General features: G+C 39.7%; 1 protein-coding gene across 8 annotated transcripts in view; it reads right to left on the reverse strand.

The window, feature by feature from the left end:
* The window catches only part of PSD3 (pleckstrin and Sec7 domain containing 3), a 554,389-nt gene that overhangs the window by 339,639 nt on the left and 188,656 nt on the right, over nucleotides 1–26,094 (reverse strand). The window contains exon 1 of one of the 8 annotated variants that reach the window (XM_015454524.4): nucleotides 13,326–13,424. The exons of 6 other annotated variants lie outside the window; for them this stretch is intronic. Coding sequence is in view for 1 of the 2 variants with exons in the window: in XM_005562707.5 (XP_005562764.3) it covers nucleotides 12,996–13,026 (31 nt within the window). In the remaining variant the exon portion in view is untranslated. Of the gene's footprint in view, nucleotides 1–12,995; nucleotides 13,425–26,094 lie in introns of those variants that run through there. One more of the 8 variants, XM_005562707.5, reaches the window with a different exon arrangement.

Genomic DNA, 26,094 nt, shown 5'->3' on the forward strand with positions numbered 1-26,094 from the left:
ATATATATATTATACAACATGAGTGTATATGTATGCATTTAATATATACATACACTTGTAGAGTAGCTAAATCAAGCTAATTAACAACAACATACCAGGACTTTACCTCAGATTTTTGGTGTGTAGTGAAAACACTTGAAACCTACTTACTCTTCTAGCAATTTTCAAGTTTACAATACATCGTTATTAACTATAGTCACCATGTTCTACAACAGACCTCCTGAATTTATTCCTCCTATCTATCTACAATTTTGTATCCTTTGACCAACACCTCCCCAATCCCACCACCTGCCAGTCCCTGGTAACTATCATTCTAGTTTCTGCTTCCAAGAGTTCAACATTTTAGATTCTATATATTAGTAAGATCACCACCTGCATAAAATTTTAGTGGCAGCTTATGAAGAACCACAATATATGAAGTAAACAGTATTTAATTAGTATATATTCACTATATTGAACCAAATTTATAATATTTTCTTGTTAAAATGATAGCCAGTGAGAACTGAAGATGGGGACATTCTGACAAACCAAAACTTTAAATTGGGGGTTTACGGAGAGCAGTTATAGTCCTATCAGTCCCAGTATCCAGTCTTCTCCTGAACTTAGTTTTGGTTACTTTGTATCATGAAAACCCTCATCAATGCTGGAAATACAGTGTACTCACTTCTACTTTATGAAAGAGGACATTAGTTGTTACCATTTTTATTTATTTTATTTTATTTATTGAGATGGAATATCACTCTGTTTCCAAGCTGGAGTGCAGTGTTACGATCTCAGTTCACTGCAACCTCTACCTCCTGGGTTCAAGCGATTCTCCTACCCGTCTCCAGAGTAGCTGGGACTACAGGTGCGTGCCACCACGCCCAGCTAATTTTTGTGTTTTTTTTTTTAGTAGAGATGGGGTTTCATCATGTTGGCCAGGATGGTCTCGATCTCTTGACCTCATGATCCACCCGCCTCTGCCTCCCAAAGTGCTGGCATTACAGCCATGAGCCATCATGCCTGGCCATTGTCACCATTTTTAAACTACTGCAGAGTTACAACCTTCCTATTTTGTGAAATATTTGATAAATGTCTGTAATATGTACACTGAAATGGCTGAAAAAAAGGAAAAAAGACTTGATTCTGCCTGTAATCCCAGCTACTTGGGAGGCTGAGGCACGAGAATCATTTAAACCTGGGAAGCAGAGGTTGCAGTGAGCCAAGATTGCACCACGGTAGTCCAACCTGGACGACAGAGTGAGACTCCATCTCCAAAAAAAAAAAAAAATTTGATTTCCAAGGCATGCACTAAATGAGGTAACTTGGAAACATCAGTTATCCTAATAACTGACAATTATTAATTACTGATGCAATTACTAATAATAGATGTATTGCTATTTAACACACGGTATCCCCCAGTGTGTTAAATAGCAATACATCTGAGAGTATATGTTGCTTCATATTCCATGTTGTAAAATAATTTGAATATATACACTTTTTTTTTCTTTTTTAAAGACAGGGTCTTACTCTATCATCCAGACTGCAGTGCAGTAGTACGATCATAGTTCACTGCAGCCTCAAACTCCTCTGCTCAAGTGATCCTCCCACACCAGCCTCTCAGGGAGCTGGGACCACAGGTGTGCACCATCATGCCCTGCTAACGTTTTTATTTTTTGTAGAGATGGGGTCTCACTATGTTGCCCAGGCTGGTTTCAAACTCCTGGCCTCAGATGATCCTCCTGCCTTGGCCTTGGGATTACATGCATGAGCCACCATGCCTGACCTGAAATATATTTTTAAAATTACATTCGAATCAAGTGTTGATGGAATCTAACAAGCACTTCTCTGTGATAGTACTTATAATACCTTCTACGGAAGAAAGAACTAATAAACTGTAGCTTGCTTACATCTGAAAAGGAAGCGACTTTTCAAACAATGAATTGAAAAAGACGATAGCTAAAAACAATGAAGAACCATCTTCCTAGGGTGGAATATTGACATTTTCTTTCTTTCAGTAAGGAACACAGTAGGTCTTTTCATGGTTCCACCTTTTAAGATTCAGTCATTTTTAGTATATTCACAAAACTGTACAACTATCACCACTATCTAATTCCAGAACATTTTTATCACTCCCCCCAAAAAACTGTATCCATAAGCAGCCACTCCCTATTTCAGCTTTTCTCAGCCCCTGGTAACTACCAATACACTTTCTGTCTCTACGGAATTGTCTATTCTGGACACTTGATATAAATGCAATCATACAATATACGGCATTATGGGTCTGACTTCTTTCACCTAGGACAAGGTTGTCAGGTGTACTCATGTCGTATCATGTATCAGAACTTCCTTCCTTTTTAAAATTATTTTATATCTATAAAGAGAGACAGAGTCTCTCTATGGTTCCCAGGCTGGTCTCAAACTCCTGGTCTCAAGCAAACCTCCCACTTCAGCCTCACAAGTAGCTGCACTACATGTATGCACCACTGAGCCTGGCTGAGAACTTCATTCCTTATTATTGCCACATAATATGTCATCGTAAGCGAACAGTCTTTACTTTGGCCATTCATCAAATGATGAGATAGTAGAGCTGTTTCCACTTGTTGCTATGAATAAAAAATGTGTACATAAGTTTCAGGGTCTAAATATATTTTTTCTTTTCTTTCTTTTCTTTGAGACAGGGTCTCACTCTGTCACCCAGGCTGGAGTGCAGTGGCACGATCATGGCTCACTGTAACCCTGACCTCCTGGGCTCAAGCCATTCTCCCACCTCAGCCTCATGAGTAGCTGGGACTACAGGCACAAGCATGCACCACCATGCCCAGCGAATTTTCTTTTCTTTTTTTTTTTTTTTTTGGCAGAGATGGGGTTCCACCACGTTGCCCAGGCTGCTCTCAAACTCCTGGGCTCAAAGGATACGCCTGCCTCGGTCTCCTAAAGTGCTGGCATTACAGACATGAACCACTGCATCTGGTCTACATATATTTTTGATTCTCTTCTGTATACACGTAGAAGTGAAATTTCTGGATCATATAGTAAATCTATGTCTAATATTTTAAGAAACTGCTGAACAGTTTTCCAAAGCAACTGCACTATTTTACATTCCTACAAGCAATGTCTAAGATTCTATTATTGTCTGTTCATTGTTACAGACATCCGAGAAGTGGTATCTCACTGTGATTCTCATTTGCATTTCCCTAATGACTAATTATGTTGAGCACCCTGTCATGTGTTTTTTGGCCATTCGTGCATCTTTTTTAGAGACATGCCCATTTGATAGCCGAATTATTTGTCTTTTTATTACTGAGTTGTAGGAGTTCTTTATCTATTCTGGATATAAGTTCTTTATTAGATATATACTTTGCAAATGTTCTCTCCCATTCTGTGAGTGGTCATTTTTCACTTAATTGATAGTGTCTTTTGAAGCACCAAAGTTTTTAATTTTGCTGAAATCCACATTATCTGTTTTTCCTTTGGTCTCTTGTGCTTTTTGTATCAGATGTAGCAAATCATGGTCTAAACCAAGGTCACAAAGATTACTTTTACGTTGTCTTCTAAGAGTTTTGCAGTATTTGCTATTATATGTAGCTCTCTCATCCAATTTGAATTAATTTTTGTATACGATGTGAAGTAGAAATCCAACTTCATTATTTTGTATGTGGATATCCAGTTGTCCCAGCGCTATCTGTTGAAAACACTATTCTTTCCCCATTGAAAAGTGTTGGTGCCCATGTCAACACTCAATCGTATACATATATTAATATATATGCAAAGGTTGACTTCTGGACTCTCCATTCCATTGAGCTAGATGCCTATCTTTTTTTTTGGACAGAATCTCACTCTGCCACCCTGGCTGGAGTATAATGGTGCAATCCCAGCTCACTGCAGTCTCAACCTCCTGAACTCAAGTGATCCTCCCACCTCAGCCTCCGAGTAGCTGGGGCTATAGGCGTGCACCACCCTACCTGGACAATTTTTCATTCTTTTAAGAGACAGGGTCTCACTACATTGTCCTGGCTGGTCTTGAACTCCTAGGCTCAAGTGATCCCTCCCACCTCAGCCTTCCAGTGTCGGGATTACAGGCATGAAGCCCCACACCTGGCTAGATGCCTATCTTTACGCCAGAATAACACTGTCTTCACTACTGTAGCTTTGCAGTAAGTGAAATCTGGAAGTGTGAGTCTCCTCCAACCTTATTCTTCCTTTTCCAGGTTGTTTAGGTCACTCTGGGCCCCTTGAATTTCCCATGACTTTTAGAATCAACTCGTCAGACAGCTGTGATTTTGACAGGGGCCGCAACGAATCTATACAGTATCGGCTTCTTAACAGTATTACTATTACATCTTTTGTTCCATGACCATGGGCTGTCTTTTCATTTATTTAATCTTCTTTAATTTCTTTCAGCCATGCTTTTTTTATAATTTTAAATGTACAAATTTTCAATGTATTCCCCTAAGATTCTATTTCTTTTGATACTGCTTTTCAAATTTCTTTAGATCATTCATTAGCCGTGCATAGAAATTCAATTTGTTGCTGTATGTGAATCTTACATCCTACAATCTTGCTTAACTTGGAGCATATAATAACATATTTGTAGATTCCTCAGGATTCTACATACCAGATCATGTTGTCTGTGGATAAAAGCTTTACTTCTTCCTTTACAATCCCAATCCATCTTTCCTAATCTAGTCTCTCTCAACTCCCTTTCACATGTTATACCACTGCCTCGAAACTGAAGGAGGGGGCAGCCCATGAATACCCTGAAAAGATTTCTTCTAATCCTAATACACACTGGAAATAAGCTTAAGCATACATCCATTCTGAATAAGTAGATATACACATGCTCCTTTGCCTTTGTTCAACTTCTTTTCTCTACCTGACATACTTTTTCTTTCCATTTCAACATAAATCAGATTATTTTCACATTTCAAGACCTAAGCCAAATCCCCTGCCTTTAATTAAGCCTTCTCTTGCTCACCAACTCTTGAAAAAAGTTCTCTCCTCTGCATACATAAAAGTCAAAAAGACTTTCGCTGTATGGTATATACAGTGTAAATATACAAAACAAATGAGCATAATGTTACTCACACCTTAAAGCTTCCAAAGGCAATAATGTTTAACCCATCATGAAGTGTTTTAAGAAAACTGACCATAGTGGCCGCTGAAGCTGTATTTATCAACAGCACTAATACATATTACAGTGAAATCCATTCAACAAAGGGAAGAAAAGTGAAACTTAGTCACTCGGGAGCCCACTTTGCTTTAACAGTTTCAATTGCCCTCTGAAAAAAAAAAAAAAACACAACTGAACAGTGGCCCCAAGAGAAGTGACCAAAAGATATCAAGGGGCCTCAGAGAAATCTGATCATTCCTTCACCCCATTTTTAGCAGTTTTCATTGAAATGTCCCTCAGAAAGGGGCGGCAAATGCAACAATTGTGGGCAAGTGCTTGTGATGTCTGATCTAACAACTTGGCAACTGGTCAAAGAAAATGAGGTCAGATAAGAGGGAGAAAGGGCGAGGCAAAGCCCTGCATGACAGACTGCTCGCTTTATTATTAAATATTTGAGTAGTTTCTCCTGGTCTATGTTTACTGTTCTAAGAACTGGAATAGACGAGGGAAGACAAATGTTCTGAGAGGCGAAATGACCTAACCAAGGTCAGTAAAATGATGTTCAGTAAAGTACTGTTTTGGAACTGTAAGTCAGGACTAAATTTCTAGTCTTCTGTCTCTCAGGAGGAAAAGCCTGGGAGCAACTCAGGGACACTGAACTGTGAGAGACCATCATTCGTCATCGCTTTTTTGCTTTTTTGAGATAGGGTGTCACTCTGTTGCTCAGCTGGGGTACAATGGCACGATCATAGCTCACTGCAGCCTCAACCTCCATCCGTACTCAAGTGATCCTCCAGCCTCAGCCTCTGGAGCAGCTGGAACCACAGGCATGTGCCACCTCGCCCGGCTAATTTTTATTTTTTTATTTTTTTGAGGAGACAGGGTTTCCCTATGTTGCCCAGACTGGTCTTGAACTCCTGGGCTCAAGTGATCCTCCCACCTTGGCCTCCCAAAGTGCTGGGATTACAGGCATGAACTAATGCATTCAGCCAAGACCATCATTTCTAAGAGCAGTAATGTTAACAAATATAATGAAGAATAAAACCAGAAATGTTTTAGTTGTAGCTTCTGGCTAGAAACAGCCTTAATCATCATGTCCCTAAGGATTCAGCATAACAGCAAGAATTGCCTTTCAAATAAGGCATCCTCTGTCACACCCCACAAGCAGTTTATTTTTGCTGTTTGTATTGGTTATCGCAACTTGACTATCTTTAACAACACACAAAATATGGCAGAGTATCAATCCTGACCTTTTACTTAGAATTTCTGATTTATTCCTTACGTTTAAAAATTGGGACTATATGCTAAGATAATTATTTTTTTAAAAAAAGACCAAATTCTTCTTTTAAGATTTTTTTAAGCTGCTCCCTTTTAAAATAGGGCCATAGATACTTCCTATTAAATGCCCATTGTTTCCAAAATTCATTCACGCATTCAGCAAATATTGATTACCTGCCATGTACTAAACACAGGGGATTCAAAAGTGAGTATTTTCAGAACCTGAGACGTCTGTTTGGCATGTTAGAAAGCTCGCCTTGGTAGAATGTGAAGGAGGTGCAGCAGAGAGGGTACGAGCATAGACTCAGGAACAACCACGCAGGCTTCTGGCAATAGTACAGGTGAGAGACGGTGAGTGCTGGAGCCAGAACACAGGCAGGATAGACAGGAACAAAGATGCAAGGGGTGCTGCATCTCCCACGACACTCTACCTGGACCAGCATCCATGCCCATCATCTCCTCATCTCCTCTGCCCCAGTCCCCTCTAGCTTCAACATGGCCTCTGCCAACTGCTGTGAGCATTTACACCAAACGTGTTAACACTTTCCCTTTCAGTCTACATCTATTACTAATGTAACAATCCACCAAAAACACTTCCCCTCCAGCGAGCCTTCCTGAATTAGTCCTACCCGAATTTGGTCTCCTATGTGTGACAAAGGGACTTAGGGACTTGCTAAATATAAAAAAAGAACTTTAGCACTTACCTAAATATAAACCACACACTAGTAGAATGTGAATTAATAAAGAGTTCATACTTTACTGCGTGTATTTTTCCCCTTAAAGAAATGAAAAAGGTAGTGTAGAGTGTGGAGGAGGGAAGAGACAAGAAGAGTTTTCACATTCATGTGAAATACATGTACTTTTTGGAGGTATCTATTTATACTCCATTAGAAGCCACACTTTTCTATCGGAGACTCTATCTGCTGCTTTGTGTATCTGGTCAGATTCCTAACAAATCGTGTTTCATGTTGTTTAGCAAAGATGCTTTTCCTGCAATGACATATAAATCCACTGATTTTTTTTAAGACCTTTTTTCTTTTGATTTAATATAATGAGAAAGAAATGAGATACATTTGAATGTTAACAGGATGAATTTTAGGAGTGCTTTGGGTTATATATTAAGTAGTCATCTGTTTCTGGAACACAGGGACAGAGCCGTAATAAAATGGAATGGGATAGAAAGAAATTTCTTCAAATTGTGAGAAAATAAGCCTGCTCCGTAAGATTGACTGCAGAAAAACCATGGCCTTTCTGAGAATTATCCTGTTTGAGAAGCAGTAAATCAAACAGGTTTTCTTCCACTCTGGCTAGCAAACTCCTTAAAAGACAATAGTTGAAGAAAAACAAAATACAAGAACTATTTGCCCCATCTACTGTAGACTCGGTCACTGTAAGCTGAAATTTGAACCAGATAAAACCGTTTTCATGAGGGATTCTCAGCAATAGGACATACATTTTCCAAGACCCTATGACAGTGACATCTATGCCTAGGTTCTTCAGGAGAGCCACAATTATGGATTCTATGTACATATATTTTCTAGAACCTGGGACCAGTCATGCCAGTTTTTAGAAAAAGGTTTTTGTTTTGTCTTGTATGGCTTTGTTGCCACAAAAATATAAACTCTAAAAGGCAACAACTTTATTTGCTTTCTTTACAACTATATCTCCAGAGCCTATAACAATATTACCTAGCAAAATGGATATTTTTGTTGAATCAATCAATTATGAATGTCCCAGAACCCACAGGACACCAATTAATAAAAGCTGAAAGCCAGATGAGGTGGCTCACGCCTGTAATCCCAACCCTTTGGGAGTTTGAGGCAGGAGGTTCGCTTGAGCTCAGGAGTTCAAGACCATCCTGGGCAAACAGGGAGACCTCATCTCTACGAAAAATTTAAAAACTTAGCCAGGCGTGGTGGTGTGTGCCTGTGCTCCCAGTTACTTGGGAGGCTGAGGTTAGAGGATTGCTTTAGCCTGGGAGGTTGAGGCAGGAATGAACTGTGATTGTGCCCCTGCCCTCCAGCCTGGACAACACAGCAAGACCCTGTCTCAACAAACAAACAAACAAAAAACTTTAAGACAGAAGCAAAAAAACAGCCTCCTTAAACACAAGCAAAATACTACATGTTACTGTCACCCAAGTCCTACCCGCTGCTTCTAAGTCCAGGCTTGAAAAGGATTCGGGAAACAGTAGGGTGCTTCCTGATGTGAGACCCAGCTCTTTCTCTCATTTACTCAGCAGACATTTCTTGTGGACCATGAATGCATCAAGCGGCAGAGAAAAGAGCAACAAACAAGAGCAACTTGGCCTCTGTCATCAAGGAGCTTACAATCCAGCACCTCCATCTATATATACTGTCTGATCGCAAACAAAGTTCAGGCAGTGGTAAATTTCAGTGGAGATAATCTCGGCCTATTCTAGAATTCAGCATGATCCTACATGAGCTATCACCATTAAGTATAAATTTCTCAATGGATTTCTAACACTGTGTTGTCCAATTTGGTAGCTATATCCACATAAGCCTATTTCCATTTCCATTTAAGTTACTTAAAATTTAATAAAATTGAAAATGTAGTTCCTTAGTGCTCCATACCATATGTAGCTAAAACCCACCATACTCCACTATACAGAGATATAGATATCTATATGTCTATCTATATACAGAGAACATTTCCATCATCACAGAAAGCTCTATTTGAAAGTGCTGTCCTAGAGCCTTTCTACTCAGTGTGAGAAAGCAGCATAGATACCACCAAAGAGGCTTGTTAGAAATTCAGACTCTCAGGCACCACCTCAGACATTCCCAATCACGGTTGGTTTCTAACAAGAATCCCAGAGGATTCGTATGCATGTTACAGGATAAGAAACACTGCTCCAGAAAACTACAACAATATCTACAAGTCATTCTGACTACATTTAATGCCTACTTTTTTATTTTAAAAGCGATCACAACTGCCTGCCTCCTAACTCAGAGGTCCAACTGTTCAATCAAATAGACGTCAACTAAAGTAAGTTCCAAGAAAACAATCTCATTCCTGCAAAGAGAAACACTTGATCATTCTGGTCTGGGTTTACCCTCGAATTAGCAAGTGCCCCCGGACCCTTTCCAAGAGAGGAAGAGAATTGCCTCTGCTGTAATATGACCCCCTCTTGATTTTATAGCTCATAGTAAATTTCTCTCACAATGAATGGCCAATGACTCTCTACTTACACAAAAAGATCATGAAATAACTGCAAATGTAAACTTGACCATTAGTCAAAACCTGTATATTATTATTTGTACACAGGCTTAAAAAAATTACATTGGAGCTTAAAGAAATGGGCTCAGGGAAGTGCAAAGACTTTTCAAGTTTTAAAAACCAGAATACTTTCCCAAGGTTTTAATGTTCATATCTTTGGATACATTGGTTGTAAAATAGAAATGTATGGGGAAATTCCGTCTGATAAGGTACTATGGAGAATGCACTAAGGGTCTTATAATCTATTTCCTATGAGTATAGTTCATCGGATTTTCAATCCTTTATAAATTATGGCTAACCCAGCCACTAATAATCTGTTTTTCCTCCTTTCTACATATGATATTCATAAATGCAATAACACCTTTGGTGTTCTCTGTTCCCTAATGAATATCAGTTAGTAAACACCTTAAAACTTATGTTAATATTATGTTAATATAAGAAAATTATAAATTAGCAAGCTATTTTAACACTTGAAAATTTATAGAAGCAAGCTTAAAAACACACTCCCCTGACTTGTCAGAAAGGAATTCAGTTCCCAAGACGAGGGCAGGAAAGAGTGACCACTCTGATCCCTTAATGTGAAATTTCATAAATCTGTAAGATTGGAAGATAAACGCTTAATTTACAAAACAAATATAAAGAGCAACCCTTGCAGAGTTAAAAAAAAAAAAAAAGAAATCTCAAATGCATTTCATCTATAAGTAACTATAATCCTTAACTGTAATAATGATCAATGTTTTTTTGTTTTTTTTTTTTTTTTTTTTTAGACGGAGTCTCGCTCTGTCGCCCAGGCTGGAGTGCAGTGGCCGGATCTCAGCTCACTGCAAGCTCCGCCTCCCGGGTTCCCGCCATTCTCCTGCCTCAGCCTCCCGAGTAGCTGGGAGTTTACAGGCACCGCCATCTCGCCCGGCTAATTTTTTGTGTTTTTAGTAGAGACGGGGTTTCGCCGTGTTAGCCAGGATGGTCTCGATCTCCTGACCTTGTGATCCGCCCGTCTCGGCCTCCCAAAGTGCTGGGATTACAGGCTTGAGCCACCGCGCCTGGCCATGATCAATGTTTTTACGTTTAATAATCAATAAACTTCACCAGCAACACAGTGATACATGACTCAAATTTGCAATGCAATAGTAAAATGTGTATTAACATAAAACAAGAGGATAATCTAACCCATTTTGCCCAGCAATAGAAAATAAATTTGGTATGATAAAAACAGCTGAAAAATGAATATGAGTAATGAGAATTACTAAATGAGTAATCTAAGTACATTATGTTTTGAGACACTCTCTTTGCCCTAAGAAAAGTCACGTTTTGAAGAAAGCTACGGTATGTAATCCAGGATGCTGGCTATTGTCTGGATGCTGATAATGCTAAAGGCACAGATATTTGAGTTGTTTATATGTTGGAAAAAAAAAAAAAAACAAAAAAACAGGAAAAGGCCTGCCAACCACTACACAAGCTTCTAACATGTGCACACAAACAGAAACTATCCCATTAACTGGACACTCTTTCCCCAGTGATTAATAGTTACAGCTGTGCTTACGGCAAACTAAATTTCACATACTAATGATTCAGAACCCAATTTTTCTTAATCAGCTCTAATCCCTAGAGAAATGATACTGGTTTACCATTCAGTCAATTTCAGAGGCAGCTCTGTGAGCTAAGGAGTGGCACCCCATACAGCATACCAAAGGGAAGCTTGAGCGAGACAGGGAACAGCCCATTAATTTTAAACCCAAGTCTCTGCAACTGTGCAGGGCACTGTAACTTGTTACGGAGAAGCAGCACTAAGCTGTGAGAGCTGAATTTGAGCTCATCTTTAAAATCGATGTTTTTCAAAGCTGGTTTCCTTTTTTTAACCAGTGGAGTTCTCCACTCTTGTCTGCCTCTCTTTGTCATAACTTCTGGTTTTTACATCCACATCTTGTGCTTCTCCTTTCAGCCTTTTACCTTCTGATCAGAGATACCCCTCCGATTTCATCCATTCTGTCCATTTTCTACTCTCTGTTGGGGAATCCATGCTTTTAAAAATCCAATTGTAAAACTTCTCTCTCTTTACTGACTCTTTAAATTTTATTTTTAAAAGCCTAAAAAAAAAGTTTAAACTAAACTTTTAAATAACCCTGCAGTCTGGCTCACAGCAAGCTTTCTTCTGCTAAAATTAACACAGATATGGTAAGATTAATATAAACTGTTTCTTATATATGTAGGAAATATTGTGACATTTAAGAATTTGATGTTTCAAAAAATGATACAATTCTTTTTAAAAATAATTATGAATGCCAAGCAGCTGCAGTTCTTAGCAGTGATGATCGACTGCAGCTGTGGACTTCTTTCAACTGCTGTCTATGAAGACAGATGTTAGGTGCAGTGGTAAACATGCCACCTCACTCAGCCTCCAGTGTGTAGCCGACTCAGGACTCAGCTGATCCACATTTGCAGCCAGCAGTTTTCATGCTCAATAGGAGACCCACAGTTTCACTAAGGATTCAGGCTACAATCTGACATAAACAATTATCCCAAGTATATCTAGAAATGCAAATTTTACAGAGAGTTGAAAGTCAGTTTCCATGGTGAGAGAGAAATAAATCTTGAATTACTATAAAAGCCACACTTTTAACAAACAGGAAAAACACATCCCTGTGTGTAAACTGAGATACCTGTCACCAACTTCCAGTAAAGATTCTATCTCAGTCTCAACTACCGTGTTTCCAGCACATTTTTGGTGCTACCTTTGAGCTAACCTTATTCCCTTCAAGGCTATTCAGATACTAAGCTGTACTTCAGGCACACAAATGGAAAGCAGTTTGAGCTCTTTAAGAGAAACTCCTCCCCTATTCCCATCCAGCACTACATTATGTCTTTCTAAAACCGGAGGGGTAGCTGTTTTCTCTCTTTCTGTCTATATAATATATCACAAACAGGGAGCAGAAATAGGGTGACAGAATTGTGTGTTCCCAGGAAAGCTGGTGGGAAAAAAAAAATGAAAGGAAGTAAGATTACAGGTAAGAATAATATTCTGCTTTCTATCTAAAAATAAAAATTTTGAAAAATTCAATGTCACATGCTGAAATAAACATTCCAGGTAAAGCCAGGTGAGGTGCTGGGCACAGGCATTCAGAGGGCAGGTGGCATCTCTCTGATGACTGGGAATTAAAGAATGGTTGGCGTGGGCATCCCTGAATAAATCCAAAATGCTCTCCTCTATGTCTGGATTCAGCAGAACCCGGTCTAGCCCCAGGGGTCTCCTACTGGGACGCTCGAAAGACAAGACTAGTAAGCAAAAGCACTCAATAATACAGACGGATACTTTCACAGCAGCATTGAAAAGAAAGAGAGATATAAAAATATATTTGCCTGCATAGACCTACAAATAGAGGTTACTCACAGAGATTACTGTAGCTCCAGCAGTTACCCATTGATCATAGAAAATGCCCAGTTCATCAGTTTAACGCTTGAGAAAAGTTAGCTTAAAAAGAAGCAAGCTAATTCAAAATATGCTGTTCTAGTCAACTGGAAGCAAATTAGTTTCAGATTTCCTGGCAGCCCCTTTTGCCCTGCACTGCACACGGTGATGTAAATGGAAGCACTTTGAGCACTTGGAACCCGAGCCGAGAGGAGCTGCTGCCTCAGTCCCTCTCACAAAGGCGGAAGCAGCCTGTTCTCCCGTTTGCTCTCCCTCTGTCTGCCTCTGCCGCTCTCTACCTTGGTAGCTTACCGAAAACAGCCACCGTAGGGCGTTTTTATATTTGTGAAAACTACTTCCAAGGAGATAATTGAGATGCCGGGAGTTAGCTTTAATGTAACCATGTCCCCCAGTGCAGCAGCAGGAAGCCCAGCAAAGGCTTGGAGAGGATTGTACCATCCCGGGTGACATCAGAGGTGGGACTGTCATCTTAGTATTATGCAGCATTTTCTCTGATGCAGGAATGACACATGGGAAAGAGACGGGTAGGTTCTCTTTAAAAGGGTTTAATTCTTGTATTATTTTAACAGACAAGGGAAATGCAAATACATTGCTTAAAAGCTGCGGCAGAATGACACAAATCCTGCTTTGCCAGTCCTTATCTCACTGCTAAGTGATGCTGCCATTTAAAGTCATTTTAGTGACGATTGTATCTTGTTCCTGTGATTAAATTAATATTTAATGGGTGATTGCCGTTACTTGGAAATGTGACATGAAAAGATTCGAAACCAGTAACATCCATTTTTAAACTTGAAGCCATAAACTTTTGTATCACTTATAGTACCTTGAATGTATACAATGCCTTTCAACACAATCTCAGTAAAAGCACCAAATGTAAAAACTAATAGTTTTATACAGGAGAAAAGTGAAGTGAGGTGGAAAATAGCACAAGATGAGTAAGATACTATAATATTATCGATCCTTAATAGTGATAATGGCTATTAATACAAATATTACAAATAACATGAACATTCCAATCTTCTGCAACCCTAATATTTCCAACCAGTATGAGACGCATGGGCTGACAATACAAACCACTTCACAGTTGCTTTCATTCATTCCATTTACATTTACCGAGTGCCAAACAGGGTGCTGGGAAACGTGTTAGGTTTAACTTGGAGAATGTTTCTGACAAGTAATCACATAATCAGGATAGAAAGTAATTACTTATGTGTCAGACACTACACTAAGCAGTTTTATTGTATTAATTCATCTATTTCTACTGGCAGCCCTGTGGGATGGCTACTATGATTAACCCATTTTATAGATGAGACTACTAAAACTCAAGAGAGGTATGTGACTTGTCCAAGATCACATGGCTAATGCTGGCACAACCAGGATTCAAACACAGGCAATGTGCCTCTAAAGTCCGCCCTCCCTACCCCTAAGCTAAAGTGCCTCTGGGGGGATTCCTTGCCAAGTAAAAGAAGTCTAAAGAAAGAATCTAATGCTCAGGATTCAGAACCATAGCAAGCCAAAAATAGCCACCTCTCAAGAAGGCTGGCCCAAATATAAGAGGATATAGATGAGAGTGTGCACCTAGAGAAAGCACACCAGCGTAGTGGAAATAAACCCAGAAGCAAAAGCTCAGTGCCGACTACCGGTGTGACCTTGGGCCAATGCCTTAAAACTTTCCAGCTTTAGCTTGCTTATCTCTGAGCTAGAGGTGTTTAAATTACAGATCAGTATAACCACGTGGTCAAAGCACACAATCTTGGCTATTAATCTGGATTCCGGCACTTTCCAATTATGTTACCTTGAGCAAGTTATGTAACCTCTGTGAGCCTCAATTTCCATCTGGAAAAAAACGGGAATAATAATGGAGCTTTCTGAGGACTAAACGGACTATACATACAAATGTATAAAGCACTCAGAGTAGCAGCCAGTATAGAATAAAAGCTCAAGGTTTTATTACTGTTACTATAATCACCATGACTTTCACTATGATTACATTTCTTATAAAACTACCCACTTCTGGCCGGGCGCCGTGGCTCACACCTGTAATCCCAGACTTTGGGAGGCCGAGGTGGGCGGATTACGAGGTCAGGAGATCAAGACCATCCTGGCAAACATGGTGAAACCCCGTCTCTACTAAAAATACAAAAAAAAAATTAGCCGGGCGTGGTGGCGGGTGCCTGTAGTCCCAGCTTCTTGGGAGGCTGAGGCAGGAGAATGGCTTGAACCCGGGAGGCGGAGCTTGCAGTGAGTCGAGATAGTGCCACTGCACTCCAGCCTGGGCGACAGGGCGAGACTCCGTCTCAAAAAAAAAAAAAAAAAAAACAAACAAAAAAAACCTACCCGCTTCTCTTTTCAAAATGCTCTCAAAGAAGAGCTATTTTTTGAGTTGATTTGAACAGCAGAAAGGACAACCTTTGTTGGCTTCATACAAACACTAACCAATGAGTGAATCACCAATTCCCTATGAGATGTAAGGTGAATTGTTGGGCAAGCCTTCTAAGACTGCTCCTTCTAAGGGGAGGAAAGACGGTTAAGCACCCTTTTGCTCTCCCTCTTCCTTATGTCTGGAATTCAGAAGACAGAGCTAGAAGTGAAGCAGCCCTGCAAAACTGTGAGCATCCCATAAGCTAGCGGGGCCAAGCAGAAAGCACCTCATATGCACCACAGACCTCCTACCCCTGCCCACCATCTTCACATGGGAGAAAAATTTACATGAGTCAAGTTACTGAATTCAAGTTTTCCAAATGTCTAGCGTATCGCGTTGGTTTTAGTTAATACTTTCTTTAACCCCCTAAAACACCATTTCAAAATGTAAAGCTCAGAAATAAATTACTTACATGTTCTCTAGTCTTTTACAGCACCATTTCTTAAAAACATGCACAGAAACAGCACCTGCTTAGCAGTGCCATCTTGAACTCCTCAATTGTTTTGTTTTGTTTGTATTGATTATACTCTCTTATTCTCTGTGTTCTTGATACTCTGGCATTTGGGGCCTTGACTGTGGAGAGACTGTTCCTCCCAGGGCTGGCAAATTCCTAGAGATAGAAAAGACCCCTGTGCGAGCGTGCCTGTGATATACAAACCAACCAATCCAGAGCCACAGCAAGGTAATATTCCCCCTGTCCTAAATCACCCAGGCCCAGGTCCTGGACAACCGGGGACCATCCCTATAGCCCAAAGCCTGCCAAAATTACTCAAACTAGCCAATCTTAAACTTACCCAGCTTGGCTACCCTGTCTTGCCCATTCCCTTCTGCAAAAAAACCAATACAGGCTCTGGGCCATGCTCCCCCATCTTCCATCTCTGGCTCCCATTCCAACCTGGTGCTTCCCTGTGTGGCCCCGCACAATGTACTGTTTCCTGCATGGCCCTATGCAATGTACCGGGCCTCCTGTGTCTAGGGATCTGTGAGTATGACCTCTTTCCTAACAGTCATTTCCATGTCTGGATGTCTCACCATAACTGACTTTTTTAAAACCCCATGTACAAATTTTAGAACAAAATTTTAAGAGGAACAAATGATTACTCACTAATTATCAGGAACAAAATTTCAAATGTACAATGTATTTCCAGACTCTAAAGTTACTAGCACTTTGGCTGTTTAGTTTGGAAATGACAAACTATAGGAAACAAATTTTTATTTGATATAATGTGTTATTTCTCAAAAATTTCAAGTGAAGTAGTACAAGCAGGCAAGCAAGCTAACTATTATCATCCAACCTGATATAAGACTTTCAGAAATACAACTTTTTCACAAATCTAGACTGACTGCACGATACCGAGTTTTATTATCACAACATCCTCTGTTTTACTGTTACCTTTTTAAACCACGGGATCCATGTAGGAGACACTAAGATTACTGGAGGAACTGGTAACAATAATTCCTAAAGTGAAATAACTTATCCTTCACTGAGCAAGTTCCAGTAAACAAGAAATCAGTTTTCCTAGCTCAAATTTATTTAGTTTTTCAGTCTGGTTCTTAGATCTTAAAAAAAATTCAATGCCAATGTAAGGCTTATAAAAATTGAGTGTTTGTATTTTAGTCTGTTGTCTCCATTACAAGGTACATTTAAATGTTTCAGCTTAATCTAGAGAGACAATCAAATTCCAAGAAGATATTATGTGAAATAAATCCAAGTGAGCAGAGAGGAGAGAGGTGAAAAACCAAAACCTGTCAATAATGATAGTCATGCCAGAGCTCTGTACCCTAATATGCTGTTTTGAAAAGAAAAGAAAACCTCAAAAGTGAAATTTAACTTATAAAGGGTATACATACAACCCTCCTGGTAAGCTCATTGGGAAACACACACAATAAAACGTTTGCATGCTGGAAACATTACATGTAATAAAGAGGTCATTACAAGTCACCTGCAAAGCTCTACAACTGTCCTAGAGCTACTTGACAGAAGAACAAAGTTAGCTAAGCTCATTGTCTTGAGTTACTGAGTGTGATCCCTCTCAGAACAGAAGAGATGTGTGTTCCCTGCACTGCAAACTGCACTGGGAGTAAGGGTGGGAGGGGGGAACAAAGAGAAAAAGGGTCGACTATCAGAAAGTCACAATGAACATTTTGAGATTCCTGTCTTCCAGGGGCCAAGCAAGATGCTCTTCACCTCTCAAGCGTCCCCTGTCACCTTCTAAGAAACTCTCGATTACCAGTTTCTGTGCCCTAACCCAGCCTGTGATAGAAAGGAAAGATCAAAGAAGAGCAGGAAGCAGATCTCATAGCAGGACTCTGTCAGTCCCCGTTAACCCAGAGCTTACTATAGACAATGCTTGCTACATTGTAGACACCCAACTAATTGTTTCATTTAATCCTTAAAAACCTCCCTACCAGGTAAGTATCGGGTATACCCAAATATAAGGCAATTCTAAATAACTATTAGGTAGTCCATAAATTCCAATGGGGCAAAAAGTTATTGGCCATATTGAATATTTAAATTTTTAGGATGGATGAAATAATCACATGGCTCCTTATAATATTTTATTACATTAGTGTGCTTATATAAAAATCACATAATACATTAAAACAATACATAAATGCCTGTTTTCGTTCACTTCCACTTCAGGAAATGATTTTGTTCAAGCTTTTCACGTGCAGTTTGTCGTAAGGATCTTTGCTACCAGTAGAGTCTCCTTATCTTGCATCTTCAGTTCTGTCTAAGTTATTTCAGATACAGCAATTTTTTTAATGTGTGATGGAAACTCTATCCTAACCTACAGTATCCATTCACTAGCAGTGATCTGAACATCACTTACCACATGTATGACCTAGAAAAGTCATCTTCAAGAAGCTAGTTTATCCAACATCCGACACCTGCACCTCTCAGACCATTTCCCCATAAATAACTACTAAACATGTGTTCAATTTGTTTTCTCCCTCTTTTTACCCCGTTCTAGTGATCTCCATAAGCATTCCAAACTGATATTATCTGTAGTTATTTCAAGCTCATACGTTTTCTCCAAAGAATTCTTTGTTAATCAAAATAATCAAAAGAGGATCCCTAATACAGAACACTTTAGGAACTTAATGTAAGACCACTCCCTCTTTTCTGGTATTTTCTTGAGACAAACTTCTTCACCCTAACTTTGGGATATACTGAGTATTCATTCCTTTTTACAAACAAAGAATATAGAGAAAGTTTAGCAACCTTGAGAATATAGAGAAAGTTAACCCAACACATAGGGAAAAGAATAAGAAGCATCCCTCAGACCAAAGTTTAGGAAAGGGGCATTTAGTTGGCAGCCCACATGTGAATGTACAGAAGAGAAGAAGAGAATAAACAAAGCCACTCTTTTACATTATGTTGCACTATCTTTTTTTCTCGCACAATTGGAGGATTTTAACCTTTCTTTCCCTATTGATTACTTGCAGTCACTTATTGACAATCATATACACATACAACTTTATTTTCTATTAATATAAACCAAATAAACATTTTTAATGAACACACAATGTATCCTTAGTAATACAATGTAGTCATTGTTGAGTAGTCTGGATATTTCTAGTTATTTCCAATATTATCCTAAGTAAATTCTTTTTTTTTTTTTTTTGAGACAGGGCCTCACTCTGTCGCCCAGCCTGGAGTGCTGTGGCGTGATCTCGGCTCACTGCAATCTCTACCTCTCAGGTTCAAGCGATTCTCGCACCTCAGCCTCCCAAGTAGCTGGGATTACAGGCATGTACCACCATATCTGACTAGTTTTTGTATTTTTAGTAGAGATGAGTTTTCACCATGTTGGCCAGGCTGGTTTCAAACTCCCGGCCTCAAATAATCTGTCCACTTCAGCCTCCCACAGTGCTGGGATTACAGGTGTGAGCCACCATGCCCAGCCCCTAAGTAAATTCTTACACTGACAACTGGATACTACGGTTCAGAATGTAATCAAAATATTAGTCCCACTGATGCAAATGAAATAAATGTCCAAGAAGTCAGTGATATGTATCTGTTTTGAGGACTGTTGTATCCCCATGTCACTGAGAACCCCAGAAAGTACAAACACCAAATTGCACGGTCAAGATGACATAAAACACTGTTGCACTTACTGGGCAAGAAGAACTTTGATGGTGAGCTGAGAAACTGCTTTTGCCATGTACTGAGCCTGGGATGGAATCAGAACCCAAGGGTACGGGGACAGCATGGGAGCAGGAAGCAAACAGAGCTCGAGCTTAAGGGGCTGACCTGAGGGAGTTTACACAATATACCTCCAAAGAAAAAGCAAGAGCAAGTTCTGGGGGTAACTGAATCCCCCTAAAAGTAGAAAAGTCACTAAGCATCCAAATGGCATCTAAGTGGGCAGCAGGAACCATCCAGAAGGGCTCGATAAAGTGTACTTATGGAGTCGATTTGCAGCTAGCCTTTGGTTAAATTAGGTTTGTAACTCTAAGCCGTTTCTTTTTATTTATTTTTTCTTTCTTTCAGTATAAGATTTTCTTCAAACACTCTAGTTTGTCTCAAGTATCAAGTAAAGTGAAATGCATCATTCCACCTCTCCGTAGGGATGAATGAGGGTATCAGTGTGCTAGAGGGCAGGGAAGCAGGATTGGAACTCCAGGCCCAGTGAATGAGGGTACTGATATGCTAGAGGGCAGGGAAGCAGGATGGGAACTCCAGGCCCAGTGAATGAGGGTACTGATGTGCTAGAGGGCAGGGAAGCAGGATTGGAACTCCAGGCCCAGGCCCAGGCCCAGGAGCAAGCACATCGATGTGCTAGAGGGCAGGGAAGCAGGATTGGAACTCCAGGCCCAGTGAACGAGGGTACTGATGTGCTAGAGGGCAGGGAAGCAGGATCAGAACTCCAGGCCCAGGCTCAGGAGCAGGGCATAGTCTGGCCAACTAATGGAAAGGCAAGGTAAAGGATTTCTTCTAGAATCCCTCTCTCTCACTGGTTCACAGGCAACAAGCCCTCCCAGCTGCAGTTCTGCCACGGCTGCCATTCTGCTCCATTTCCTTGGCCTGTTGTACTTTTTCTACTCCCCTTTAGTTATAGGTGGAATCCCAGGGATTAGTTTTTCACCTGCTGTTCTTCTTACTTCACATTGTTCGCCTTTCAAAATGCAAGAGCTTGGAAGCAATCTCTATCATCCAATCAACAAACTGGCGTGGTGGCAAAGGTACCCTAGGTCAGTCAATAGATAGAAATTGCTTAAAACAGTGTCTAGCACATAGGAAATAGTAAGAATTAGCTGTTATTACTATTAGTGCTGGGAATCGGCCTTTGCTACATTACCATGTGATTTGGGCCAGTAATGCTGCCTTTCTTTTCCAGCCTTTTGTACTCACTACAAAGTACTTTTGTACTCCCAGGCTTTGGTACAATTAATTTTGAACTTAATTCAAGCAATCACTGTAGGCGAACAAGATGCTTACTTCACAGGGTTGTTGTAAGATTAAAATGACAGAAGTCACATGGAACGGCACGTGAAAACCTCGAAATGACTAAATATAAGGCTCTACATCGATCATTCCACAGCTCTATGATGATAATTTCATGTGTCCAGACCTGACGTCTCCCCTAGGCTTCAGGCTACCTCACAGTTCTGATGTGAGAAGGAATCACCAAATAGAAACTATCACATAGGAAAAGCAAAAGATGTCAGTAATTTAATCCATTCGGAAGCAACTATGTCAATCAGCCAGAACAGACATCTGAGGCAGGGGTCTAAACTTGAACTGGGATCACAGAACAAGGAGAGATGAAAGCAAGATAACTGTAGATCAGCTTGTATTCTTTTAACTCTAAGAGTGAAGAAAGGCAAATACAAAAGAAATCTTATCAAGCAGAGTTAACCATCTCAAAGCTACATTCCCATCTGTCTTGACAATCGGAACTCCCACCCTATGATAATAACATAATGAGAGCAAACCATAACCAGCAGTAGCTCACACATAGTCTAGTTAGCTCACTTTGAGGGAAGGTCTGAGGAGACATCCGGAAGGGACGAGTATCTCATGTTTTGAATAAAAGGGAAGGATCTGAGTTTTGTATGGAGTGTTAAAGCTCTCAAGAGGGCTTTTGGATACTCTGTCCTGTGCTTCTCTCACAGACAGTGGTCAAGTCATCGCCAGTGACAGGCCATGCTGTTACATATCTACATTATCTCAGAAGGCCACCCCACCCTTTGAAAAACACCAGTGGAAAACAGGAATCCTGCACTGAGGACAGAGTCTCACTTTCCTGAGATCCTGTATGGGCTCTTGGCAATCCAGGAAGCCTGCTCTCTGAACTGTGCCCCTGCACCTATCATCCCCTGGAAAGCTGGGCACGTCCAGAGAAGGAGAATAAAGCAAAAAGTCAACAATTCCTAACTGTCTGGCAGATACCCCACGTCACACATTTAACATGTCAAAAAGTGATTGCCTTCCCTGAAAAACTAGCTCATGGTGGAGAATTCCTATTTCAGATGCATCATTAACATCTCCTGTCACTTTACTGCCAAACTTCAGAGTCATCATATCTCCCCATATCTGCAGTCACCAAGACTATGATGACGTTCTGAAAGTCTCATGCATTTATGCATTTATGTTGCTACCAGCGTCTCTTCTCTGCAGTGCATATGATTAGTTTCGGAATTAACTGCCAATCCTAACAAGTTTCCGCTCCTCAGCCCTAGTTCATATCTTCCAATCCACTCTAAGCAATTTTGCCAGATGAATTTTCCTATAGCATTTTTCCTTTTTTAAATTTCTGACAAAAGCACAAAAGAAATGTGTGTGTTGGGGGCTTTTATTATTACTCTTAGTTTACAAGTAATAACTGTACATGTTCATAAGATACAGTGCATTTCCACACACGTATGTGATGTGTAATGATCAAAGAACAGTAATGACCATATCCAACACCTTAAACATTTATCATTTCTTTGTGTTGAAAACATTCAAAGTCCATTCTTTTGGCTATTTTAAAATATACAATAAATGGCTGTAAATTATACTCACCCAATCCTGCTATAGAACACTGGAACTTATTCATCCTAGCTAGCTGTACCTTTGTATCCTGTATCCATTAACTAACCTTTGGCTATACCCTACTTCCCTCCACACTTCCCTGCCTCTAGTAACCACTATTCTACGCCACTTCTATGAGATCAACTTTTTTAGCTTCCACATATGGGTGAGAACATGCGGTATTTATCTTTCTATGCCTGGCTTATTTTACTTAACATAATGTCCCCAAGCGAGCTCATCCATGTTGCCATGAATAACAGAATTTCATTCTTTGTTACTGCAAAAGAGTATTCTATTGTGTGTATATACCACATTTTCTTTACCCTTTCATCTGCTGATGGACATGTAGGTAGATTCCTCCTCTTGGTTATTGTGAATAGTGCTGCAATAAACATGGGCGAGCACATAGATCTTCAACATATTGATTTCCTTTTTTCTGGATATATACCAAGTGGTAGGATTGCTGCATAATATGAGAACTCTATTTTTAGTTTTTGAGCAACTTCCATACTGTTTTCCCTTAGTGGCTATACTTTTATTTTATTTTTGAGACAGGGTCTCGCTCTGTCGCTCAAGCTGGAGCGCAGTGGTGCAATCTTGGCTTGCTGCAGCCTTGACCCCCTGGGATCAAGAAATTCTCCCACCTCAGTCTCCCAAGTAGCAGGGATTACAGGCGCACACCAACACGCTCAGCTAATTTTTGTATTTTTTGTAGAGATGAGGTTTCAACAGATTGCCCAGGCTGGTCTTGAACTCCTGAGCTCAAGCCATCTGCCCACCTCGGCCTCCCAAAGTGCTGGAATTACAGGCGTGCACCACCATGCCCAGACTCCTTAATGGGTTTACTAATTTACATTCCCACCAACAGTGTGTAAGAGTTCCCCTTTTCTCCTAATTCCACTAGCAATTTTTTATGTTTTGTCTTTTTGACAACAGCCATTCTAACTTGGTTGAGAAATATCTTATTATGGTTTTGATTTGAATTTCCCTGATGAATACTGATGCTCAGTATTTTTTCACATACCCGTTGGCCATCTATATGTCTTCTTTTGAGATGTGAGGTGTCTACTTATTGAAGAAATTGTCCTTTTCCCAGTGAATGTTCTTGGCGCCTTTGTTGAAAATAAGTTGGTTATAAATATGAGATTGATTTTTCTGGGTTCTATATTCTGTTCCGTTGGTCTGCGTGTCTGTTTTTATGACAGTACCATACTATTTGGTTACTATGGCTTTGCAGTATATTTTGGAGTCCGGTAGTGTGATGTCTCAAGCTTTGTTCTTCTTGCTTTGGCTATCCAGGGTATTGTGTGGTTCTGTGCACATTTTAGCTCTGTTTTTTCTATTTTTATGATGAATGACACTGGTATTTTGATAGGGAATGCACTGAACGTATATGCTGCTTTTTGTAGTATGTCCATTTTTACAATATTAATTCTTCCAATTCATGAAAATGCAATGTGTTTTTGTTTGCGCATGTGCCCTCTTCAATTTCTTACATCAGTGTTTTATAGTTTTCCTTATAGAGACATTTCATTTCCTTGGTTACATTTTTTCCCTCGGTATTTTACTTTTTGTAGCTACTGTACCTGCAGTTGCTTTCTTACTTTCTCTTTCTGCTATTCGAATGTTGGTATATAGAAACACCACTGATTTTTCTAAGTTGATTTTGTATCCTGCAACTTTACTGAATTAGATTGTCAGTTCAAAGGTTTTTATTTTTTGAAGCTTTCACAGTTTTATTTATATAAGATCATTTATCTGGCTAAAACTTCTGGTACGTTTGAAAAAAAATGGAGAAAGTGGACATTCTTGTCTTGTTCCAGAGCTAGAGGAAAAGTTTGCAACTTTCCCCAGTTTAGCGTAATGCTGACTATGGTTTTCTCATATATGGCTTTGACTGTGTCAAGGTATGTTCCTTCTTACCTAACTTGCTGAGAGTTTGACTAAAGTGCAGTTTAAATCTAATGTTTCTTTGTTTATTTTCTGTCTAGATGATCTATCTGATGCTTAGAGGGGTGTTTACCTGCCCAACTATTATTCTACTGTTTAAGTGCAATTTAAATCTAATAATATTTGCTTTGACTATCTGGGTGCTCCAGTATTAAGTACATGTATGTTTATAACTGTTACATCCGCTTGCTGAATGTGATCCCATTATCAATGTATAATGATCTTGTCTCTTTTTACATGTGTTTACTTAAAGTCTGTTTTATCTGATATAAGAACGGCTACATTTGCTTGCTTTTGGGTTCTGTTTGCATGGAATGTCTTTTCCCATACTTTCACATTCAGTCTACAGTTGACCTTTGAATGGGATTTAGGGGCCACCACCTCCATGCAGTTGAAAATCCACATAACTTCTGACTCTCCAAAAACTTAGCTACTAATATGTTAGCCTACTATTGACTAGCAGTCTTACTGATAACATAAATAGGGAATTGACACATATTTTGTATCGTGTATGTATTATATACTTTATTTTTATAATAAACTAGAGAAAAGAAAATGTTACCAAGAAAATGATAAAGAAGAGAAAATGTATGTACTATTCATTAAGTGGATATGAATCATCATAAAGGTCTTCATCCTCAACTTCTCATCGAATAAGCTAAAGAGGAGAAAGGAGTTGTCCTCATCTCAAGGATAAGAGAGGCAGAAAAGGTAGAGGAAGAAGAACACGCAGCAAGAGAGGCAGGCACATTCAATGTAAATTTATAGAAATAATCATAGTTTCCGTCTGACTTTTTAACTTTTTCATTTCCATCCTTCTTCCACTGTTTGCTTTAGTTTCAGTGCCCGGGGTCCACATCATAAAAGAAGTCAAAAACAGTCTTGAATCACTGGAGCCCTTCTGCCAGACTGTCTCATGTCAATTTATTTTCTAGAACTGCTTCTTCCACGTCTTTTTCCTCATCATCTGGCAATGATTTTGAAGCACTCATCTCTAGCAATTCATCTTCTGTTAATTTCTCTGGTGTGATACTTATTTGCTCTTGAATTTCTCTGATATCTATATCTTGAAATCCTTCCTCACCACCCCCCCACACACCTTTTTTCCCATATCTACAATCTCTTGTCATGATTTTCTTGATTGGCTCAATTGTAAATCATGTGAAGTCATGCACAACATCTGGATAAAGTTTTCTCCAGCAAAAACTTATTGTTTCAGACTTCAAGGATTTCCTTTAACAAGCTTTTCCTTCAACAATGGAATCTTCAATAATGTGATCTTCCAGACTTTCATTATGTTCTATCAGGGTTCTCTTCCATAAGCACTAACAATTCTTTCCAAAAAACACTGTGTGTAGTGAGCCTTAATGGTCCTTATGACCCCCTGATGTAGAAGCTGAATTAGAGATACTGTGTTTGGGTCCTTATGACCCCCTGATGTAGAAGTTGAATTAAAGATACTGTGTTTGGGGGCAAGCAGACGACTTCGATGCCTTCACTGTTGAACTCACAGAGTTCTGGGTGGCTAAGGGTATTGTCCTATATCAAAAGAACTTTAAAAGGCAGTCCCTTACTAACAAGGTACTTCCTGACCTTAGGGACAAAGCACTGATGGAACCAATCCAGCAGAAGAGTTCTTGTTGTCCAGGACTTCTTGTTATACA

Source organism: Macaca fascicularis, chromosome 8 (genome assembly GCF_037993035.2).
Source record: "Macaca fascicularis isolate 582-1 chromosome 8, T2T-MFA8v1.1".
NCBI lineage: Eukaryota > Metazoa > Chordata > Mammalia > Primates > Cercopithecidae > Macaca > Macaca fascicularis.